Here is a 9568-nt window from a genome sequence, read left to right on the forward strand (position 1 = left end):
TTAACAGTATAATGTAGTTGTCGTTTTAAATTGTCTTTGTGAGTTCCCTCTCTTTGCAACAAATATTGGGGGTTGTTGATACACTTATTGGGCGTATACTGAGTATTTATAGCTTCTGAACTGCAATCTAGAACTAATATACTTTTAATCCAACCACTCCCCTATTTTTCAATAACATTTAAAGTCGTATTTGTGTCTTGTGTTCTCTTTGCGTCCCTGTTTATGTCCTTCATGTGCTAGTACAACTACACCACACATAGAAATAAAATGTAGCATGTTTGAATATTAAACTTCTCACAACATTTTCAAAAGATGGGGAGCTACTGGGATAAAGTGCCTTAACAGCAATGAAACATCAGTTTTACTTTCCCCTCTTCTCTTAAGAGCTGTGAGGGTCACTAGAAGAACCAGAAACACAATGTACAATAACTTCTCCCTTTCTTTTCGTGATGAAAGTTAAAACTTTCTTGGAAGTTGAGGAAAGTCCCGCCCTTCGACGCCTTGGAGCTTTGACCAATAGCAATTTGAAAACATTTTCCGCTATCCGGAGATATAAGATCTCTCAGATTTTCCAGCTGCTCAGAAACACGTCGCTGGCTGCAAAGGATTTTGGATATTGCTGTCACATCATCTGGTCTTGGCTAATTGATTTCTCAAACGTCTTCCTGCAGTTCAAATACTGTCCGCCTGTCCCTGATCGATCTTTGTTTATATGCTGTTGCAGGTATTTGCTGATAACATTACTGTGGTCCACGTTTCCTAAACTCCAAGAGCTAAATGTTTGAAGAAATGATGCAGGACGAGTCTAGCTCCCCCGTGTCCCCCGTGGACAGCTTAAGCAATAGCGAGGAAGAGCTGGACAGGCAGCAAAAAAGGTGTGGGGGAAGGAAAAGGAGATCGAGTCGGAAAAATGGGGAGGACTCGGAGAGCCCCACCCCAGGCAAACGAGGAAAGAAGTCGTCAAGCAGCAACGGCAGCAGCCCACAATCCTATGAGGAGCTACAGACCCAACGAGTCATGGCAAATGTTAGGGAACGCCAGAGGACCCAGTCCCTAAACGAAGCTTTCGCTGCCCTGCGTAAGATCATCCCCACACTCCCTTCGGACAAGTTGAGCAAGATCCAGACCCTCAAGCTAGCAGCCCGTTATATCGATTTCCTCTGCCAGGTGCTACAAAGCGATGAGTTGGACTCCAAAATGGCCAGCTGCAGCTATGTGGCCCACGAGAGACTCAGTTACGCATTTTCTGTGTGGAGGATGGAGGGGGCCTGGTCCATGTCAGCATCCCACTAGTGCTTCTGCATTCAGGCCAACAAAGCAGCTCCAAAGGTAGGTGACCAAGTAGCGCAGTGGTACATGAGATTCTAGGCATCCTTATAGCCATACCCCTCGAAATTCCAGATTTTGCAGAATGTCAAGATTTTTGCCTCCTATTTTTGGTCTGTTATGCATAAAATTTGTAATTTTCTGGCAAATCACTGAGGACTGCAGTCACTGAATATTGATAAACATTTGAGTTTGAAACTTCATATCCTTCTGAAAATGCATGGTAAAACAAATCTTTTTCTTCAAGCAACTTTATAAGTTTGTAAGAGCAATATTTAAGATCTGTCCCTGTTTTGGGATCTTTCTAGACCATTATTTTAGGCTTTGTCCAGATTTCTTGCGCTAACAGGTAGGGATGTATATGTATGATGCCCTAGTTGTCAGTTGTTGTTTGTGATTTTATATATATATATATATATATATATATATATATATATATATATATATATATATATATATATATATATATGTGTGTGTGTGTGTGTGTGTGTGTGTGTGTGTGTGTGTGTGTGTGTGTGTGTGTGGATATAGGTACACAATAGGTATGCACGCACTACACACCACCCACATATATGCATTTTGTATGTAAGTGTATGTATGTATGTATGTATGCATCTGTCTAGATAGATTCATACATAAACACACATCTGTGTGTGTATACATACACACACGTGTCACCCTGTGTATTTTAGTTACCATCCCATGCAATCAATAACACTCTTTCTCTTTCAGTATATACATACACAACAGAAAATGCACCCATGTGTGTTTTCATTTAGATACATTTTCATGCATGCATGAAATTCCTGTTCTCTCTCTGTCTCAGTCTCTTTCTCTTATTTACCTATATCCCCTCCCTATGTCTGCATATATAAACAGAGAGAGAGAGAGGTGTAGTGAAGAGAGAGATTGGGTAGATAGATAGATAGATAGATAGATAGATAGATAGATAGATAGATAGAATGTTATATATAGATTTTATATGTTGTGTATATTCTGTAGGTGAACCACCGATAGACAGATCGATATATATATATATATATATATAGAGAGAGAGAGAGAGAGAGAGGGGCAGAGAGAGAGATAGAAATGTATTAGTTGTGTTGTTATCAAATGATTAATTGTACCAATTTAAGGTGTATGAATGAATAATTCATGCTGCCACAGAAACAGAAAGAAAGGCTCTTGTTGTAAAATTGAGCGGTGATTAGCAGGCTAAATTACAGTTTGTATTTTCGGTTCGTTTTTCTCTGTTTGCATGTTTTTCTTTGCTAATAACCACTAAAGGTAATTACATTTTATAAAATGTGTGTCGGAAGCGTGTCTGTGTTAATATTTGCTTTTATTTTAGTATAGAAACAAATAAATTCTAAAGTACAGTGCCTCTACATTAATATCGTTTGCCACATTACATTAGTTTGTATACTTATATGTGTTCTTTTTCCCACAGAAGACGACTTTCCAAAGAAGATGGAGTCAGTAACAACCAACAGAGTATGGATACCTACGATCCAGGAACTCCTTGGGAAACAGAAAAAATATATCAACCCCTGCCAAAAAAAAATCAAGGCGCAGGGAGCACTTACCAGAGAAGGGGGTGAAAAGACACTGTAATCAACTTTGGCAGGCAGTGCATACAAGCATTTCTCCATTTTGATATGAAATAGAGCTACTCAAATATGTTTGTTTTATTTTGACGAAGAACGTTGGAACTCTGCTAATGTTTTACAGTGCATGCATTATCGTGCCATAGAGGAGAAACAAGTAGTGGACATACCTTACTCTCGAACTTTTCTCGACAAAAGAAAAGGCAATCTAAGGCTTACTAAGTTGTAGCCACAACTAACTTTGGTGCAGAACTGTTAATGCAAGAAAGAAACGTTAATTAGTTTTTTTCTTACAAAACAACGAAAACATTTTTATATTTATTTATTGATGGTCCATTTTACAGTAAAGCAAGTACATGTGGTGTCTAAATGGATTCATATTTTTATGACTGTTTTGTAAATATCTTTGTATATTTTTCGCAATAAAATAAATATAATTGAAAGTGAAAAAAAAAACAGCTTGGTCTATTTAAACTATACAGAGTAAAATAGAAGATAAAAAGCAGCTTGTTTAGACTGCAAAGACACCCGACAGAGCAAGGAATCTAATACAAACAAACTTGGCGCACAACTCAAATAAACAGCTACTGACAGACATGGGTTTGTTATCTGTGGAGACAGTTTTATCATAGTGAGTTAACACCTATTGGTTTTACATCCCACCTAGTCTCGTATATCTATGACCCCTTCTATTTTAATTTACTGGTTTCACAATAAAACATACCACAGGACTGAACATTCAGTTAACTGCGTGTGTGGAGGGGGGTATAGAAACGGAAACAATGCGACATACTGAGAATTTTCCTCGTTTGGGGAATGCAGTGTTCTGGAATATGATGATACTTTTAAGTTTGTAAAAAATTAAAAATATGTCCGAGAACTATTGATGTCATGTGAGAGTGTCAGGGCAAAAGACAACTGTTTTCTTCCGTAGGGTGATAAAGGGTGCGTATTTTCTAGACTAGCAAAGTGTTGTTGTTGTTGTTTCATCTTTAGGGGTTAGTGCTTTATTCGTCTCTCTGGCTTAATGTATTTCTTGGGTCCTAACTTGTTTAAGGAATTCAAGCAATGACAAAATCGAGTAGCAGTAATTGCTTCATTTTATGTTCTGACAACTACTGATTTAATTATTTTTCTTTCTCTTCTATATTCTAGAGGGACAAAAAATTAAGGTAGTAACAGTTCCACATCCCAGATGTTTGAAGTTCTTTGCCCAGGCATTGGTTCTTTTTGTTTAGGACTTCTGAGTGCGGTGCTTTTTGTAGAAAGTTATTTAATTACATTATTTGTCTCAACCGTTTATTCCTGTGATGGAAAGCACCTTATTTTACCTCCTATACTGTCTGTTAAAAATGAATTGTTCGGTCTTAGTGCTGTTCTGACTATAGTTCTGCTGTAATGAGCCTGCTTCCGGTCTGGTTTCTGTAATGTTTTTTATGCTTTTCTCACGCCTTCGCTGTCATATTTGATTAAACATACCGACAGTTTATCAGGTAGGCAGTTTGAAAAGATGATCAGTTTATCCCGCAGACTGAGTGATTGTGAGTGTGTATATCTATGGTCCTCTGTATATATTAAGTAAACAAACTGTGTGTGTGTGTGTGTGTGTGTGTGTGTGTGTGTGTGTGTACATCCCCTGTACATTTGTGATTTGGAAATGAATAAGGGAAGTGACTGCCTGTGTATATGACTTGCATACGTCTAATTTGTACTACATGTTTGTAAATAAACAAGTAAAGGTGTGTGCGTGTGTCTGAAAGAAACAGAGAGAAAGTGGGGGTTCCAAGTTACAATAAACCTCTAGTATTTGATTACACTACAAAATACAGTTGTTGAGGATTAGCAAGAATGTGACTTTGGAAGAAGATAGTACTGTATTACTGAAACTGAAACGTGAGCATGGGTCTCTTCACTTTGAAGACTCTTTGGAGTATATTTCTTTGCTACAAAATATCGTTTACTAAAACCGCACCAAAAACTGCTGACTTGAATTTTAGTTCAGTTAAATCTGTTAAACTTTGACAGAGTAGTATACTAGTGCTGCTAAACGGCCAACGGCAGTCTGAAGACAAAAACATATGGCGAGGGGGATGGGGAGCACTATAAGCAAGCCAAGTAGGCCAACAAAACCTCCAGTAAATGCAAAGAAAAGAAAAACTATAGGACTGATAAAGCCATATTAAAATGCGTGCATTTGTTTTTGCTCATTGGATTGTTCTATTTTGTTTCTTCTTATTTCATAACAACGAAGGAAGCGGGTGGGAATCTTTAATAGTAAGGAATATGCGCATGTATTTAGTACGTTTATGAACTAATGCTGTCGCCCCTGAAATCTTCATCTTTATTAAGTGCATCAGTAAGTCTAAGAGGCGGGTGAACTTGTGTCAGATAATTATGCGACCATGTCTTAACTGCACGTGTTGAGATGTGCATACAGGGGTATTGTGTTTTTGTGTGTAAACACGAGCATTTCACCCACATGAATAAAACAAATCAGAATTATTTATACTATTATTTGTAGTTTTATGAAAACGTCAGTGCTACTGCAGCAAAAAATGACGCATGTAGCTCAATAACTACACACACATACAAAAAAGTATACATAATTACACAGAGTTTTCTTTGAGTAGGTAGTAATAACATCTACTGCTTTCATCTAGCATAAAATGCAACTTTCAGTTATAGTGATTGTGCATGATATCATTTAATTTTTTTCTGCAGCGAGCATGAAATTGTCACAATCAGTTTTGCTTCAAGTATAACATCTTCAAAGTTATTGTATTGCTTCTGTAATCGTTTGCCTTAGTTATAGATGCATTTGGGTCCCAGGAGTTAAAATATAAATAGCTGTCTAATCAGATGTATAGATATATGTAGCTAGATAGATAGATAGAGAAAATGAAAGAGAGAGCGACAGAGAGGGGGGGGGGGTGTCTGCATGGTCATATTTACCAAAGGAATATATATAGGTGTATTAGTCTTATCTCTCTCTCTCTCTATATATTGTTATTTATATATATATATATATATATATATATATATATATATATATATATATATATATATACATATATATATATATGTATGTGTGTGTGTAAAGTGCATTTACCAGCACCTAACTATATGTTTGTTATCTTTAGTACAAGTTGTTTAAAGAAATAATAATGATAAAATCAAGAGACCTCAGGGACAATGGAAACTAATTATGCATTTCAGAATTATTGGTATTAAAGTGTCTGTGAGAAAGGTAAAGCTCAACCCAATCAACTGGGTAATTATCCTATTTTGATAACCATCTAAATGTAAAAACACTGCACAACTGCTGCATGTATGTCAGAGATGATTTTGGTTTAAATATGTGCAGTTTCCTACAAAAAATCCCTGATTTCGTGAAATACATTGATAATTGTAGTAAGCAAATATTCCCAGACGTTTATTTATTTAACGTTTGTTGACCGGGAAAGTCAGACGGAGCTAGTGCCCTTTTTAGCTGAGGCCGAGCGGGGTGGTGGGTCCACATAAGAAGCAAAATGCATTGTTACGACTCGTAGTATTAAATAGAAAAAATATACAATGTGTGTCAAGTTAAGTATTCACGAAGGCTTATACAACTGAAACTTACAGAAAATGAAAATTACACAGAATACAATAATATTTAAATGCACTATTGCTCACAGGCGTAGAGAAAAATGTAACAAGTTTTAAATGCACATAGTCAAGTAGGATATTAGGTGCAAAAATATGTGGTAAACTTGTAGGTCGATGCATTTTGTCATGGCAGGTTGGGCATGAATCAGCATTATGTAAATTAGATGTGGAAGTTAATGGAGTAGTAGTTAACATAAAACTTAAGTCTCTTAGCTGCTAAGCGATATTGAGATTAATAAGGAAGATGTAATAGATAACAATAAAGTGGCAGAAGAAGATAGACAAGATGGGAGTGAGAATGGTTTGTACTAGACTTACTATAGTGTCAGGTCCAGGTCTTGAAGTTAAAGACCACTTATTATTTTGCAAATGCCTTTTAGAACGATATCTTTGGTTGTAATATTTTAGAAGCGGTCATTATGTATCAGTGTGTTAGAGTTTATTTAGATTTTTTTAGTGTGCTGTAGCCGTGTTGTTATTAATAAAAAAGTGAACATTATATAGAATATTCCAGCCAATTTATCAGCGTTATAACAGAATAATATCAATTAAAAATGTGGTGGCCGGGATCCCATCATTTTTTGTACTGTCTCTGGTTTGTCTTTGCTCATGATTCTTAAAAAGTTGAGAGATGTGACGAACTGCCATTGTTTTAAGAATGTCTTTGCTTGTTAGGTAATGTAGCTCCATTCACTTCTAAACTCTGGATCTCTATCCGTGCCTTTTTCCTCGAATCTTTAGTTAAGACGTCGAGCGTTATGACCTACTGATTTTTTAAAGGTATTTCATATCTGTTTGATGTAGAAACCTCGTAGATTTCACTTCTAAATATTTCTGGGCCTCTCTCAAAAAAAGTAAAAAAGTAAAGCAGACCACAAAATCCGTAGTTTGTATTTTTTTTCTACTTCTGCATTTCTGCATTTTCTGATGTTTTTTTTCTTTCGGCCATATCATTTCGCCTGAAGTCCTGCCCAGAAGTCATTTTAGTGGAAAGTTGTTGATGTTGATGTGGTATAAGGCGTTCTCCCTTTCATTTGTTGCTGCACAAACAAACGTTACGTTTAACAAAATGCCATGAAAGTACAAGCGTACAGCACAAAACGTCTACATGTAGCGTGGCAAGACTATAATTCACAGCACCAAGAAATTCATACATTACTGTTTATGTCAGAAATATTTATAACAAAATACATTTGTTTTGCTTAGTTTGATTTGTGATGGTCATTTCCAAAATGCTAATTAAAATGTCAAAAACACGTAGCAGGGTACATTTTATGAAATTAATAATCAAGTGACGCTATGGGTGCCATCCACATCATTACAGACATTGCTGAAATATTTTTTAACATTAATTCGTAGCAGCTGATGTCTTCTGCACAGAAATACCTCACAAAGAGGATTACTGGCCTCAAACAGATGCCCTACGCCGACCGTCTCAAAAAACTCCAGCTTTACTCTGTAGCATATCGCTTACTCAGAGGCGATCTCTGCCTAACATACAAAGCTATGCCAAACCCAGAGCTGTTGGACATGCTCCACTTAAAGAAATCCCAATCCATCCGAGCTACACGCTCTAGGGACCTAAACCGTGTCACCACAATAAACAGAACATGCTGGAGGGGTAGATTCCTGTCCCAGAGACTTCCCATACTCTGAAACAGACTACCTATCCGTGTCAAACAGAGCTCCTCATTAGCACTCTTCAAAAAAAAAAAATCTTGATGATTGGATGGGAAGTAGGAAATTCACTCGGGGATCGACAGGGGCACAGGAAAATAATTTTCTTGGGTGGCGAAAGCCATGGTATATTTTTGGCTAGCCTTATGTAGGCCCTAGGGCTAATAGCCTAGTACCTAGCTATGAACCTATGAACTATAAAACTCTGATGATGCCTGATGGCAGAACACAAAATTGGTCACCCTTTTCAGTGTGTGTAGAACAATCAATAAAGAGAACATGTGTGCATTGTACTGGGGTACCGCTGAGACGAGGTGAATAAAAATTACTGCTGTTGCTTTCACTGGGAAGGTACATGAAATGATTTAGTCTACCCAACAATTTAATCCCACCCAGAATATAAACCCATTATAATAAAATACTGCAGGCAATACAGTTTGGATAAGGACTGCTTTTAGTATGGGAGATGACATCCACGTTTCCATTTTTATCGGGTATTTCATCCAGTTCAGGAAGATACACAGGTAAATTTTTTCTTGGCTCGAAAAGATGAATTGTGCTGCACCTCGCTGTATGGTATTGTGGCGCAAGGAATTCTGTTGCTGACTTGTAGCAAGCCATTCATAGGGTTGCCACCTTTTCAAATGCCCAAAGTGGGACATGTTCTGAAGAAATGTCAGATTTTCCAGGACAAAACATACCTACAGCCATGCATAGTACAGAACTTTACTTTTTTTGCACAAATAAAAGCTTATTCTAGTAACATTTGAATTGCTTATGCTACTTTACATAATATATAGAAGTTTCATATATAAAATGACTGTTTTATGCAACTCTTAAAGAAATCTTAGGAAATATGTTTGTCCTGAAATTTCAGGACTTTTGCTATTTTTTGATTTTTTTTAGCAGGACACAACTGCCTAAAGAGGGACTGTCCCTCGCAATGTGGGACAGGTGGTAAACCTAATTCTCCATTCATCGGGTGTGCAGCTAGTTGAGTTCTTTGTCATTGGTATATTCCAGTTTCACCCCCCCCCCCAAAAAAAAAAAAAAAAAATATGTAGAATGACGATTCTAGACTGTGCGTATATCTCAGTTTCTTACCTCTAGAATTCTGGACAAAGACAAAAAGTAATGGGGGTACAAAGGCCAGAAATCTAGGACGATTTGCAGGAATTACCCTATTTCACTTATAAAGTTAATAGAATTTATATCAACATTATTTTTTTTCCTGAAGAATAGGGCATATGAAACTTTAATGACTGTCATTATTGACTGATTGTAATCCTCTATGATTTACCAGAAAATCA

At 36.8% G+C, this 9568-nt stretch overlaps 1 protein-coding gene across 1 annotated transcript; it reads left to right on the forward strand.

Moving 5' to 3' along the window:
* The first annotated feature begins 583 nt into the window (after positions 1 to 583).
* Positions 584 to 3389, forward strand: LOC122796324 (twist-related protein). The gene is made up of 2 exons (XM_044064718.1): positions 584 to 1329; positions 2777 to 3389. The coding sequence occupies exon 1, from the start codon at positions 778 to 780 to the stop codon at positions 1291 to 1293; it is 516 nt and encodes a 171-aa protein (XP_043920653.1). The 5' UTR covers positions 584 to 777; the 3' UTR covers positions 1294 to 1329; positions 2777 to 3389.
* Positions 3390 to 9568: the final 6179 nt, after the last annotated feature.

This window comes from Protopterus annectens, chromosome 3.part0 (genome assembly GCF_019279795.1).
Source record: "Protopterus annectens isolate FY-2018-M chromosome 3.part0, PAN1.0, whole genome shotgun sequence".
Classification (NCBI taxonomy): Eukaryota; Metazoa; Chordata; order Ceratodontiformes; family Protopteridae; genus Protopterus; species Protopterus annectens.

Coding starts and splice junctions, on each gene's coding strand:
- LOC122796324 (XM_044064718.1), top strand. CDS start 778: ATGTTTGAAGAAATGATGCAGGACGAGTCTAGCTCCCCCGTGTCCCCC.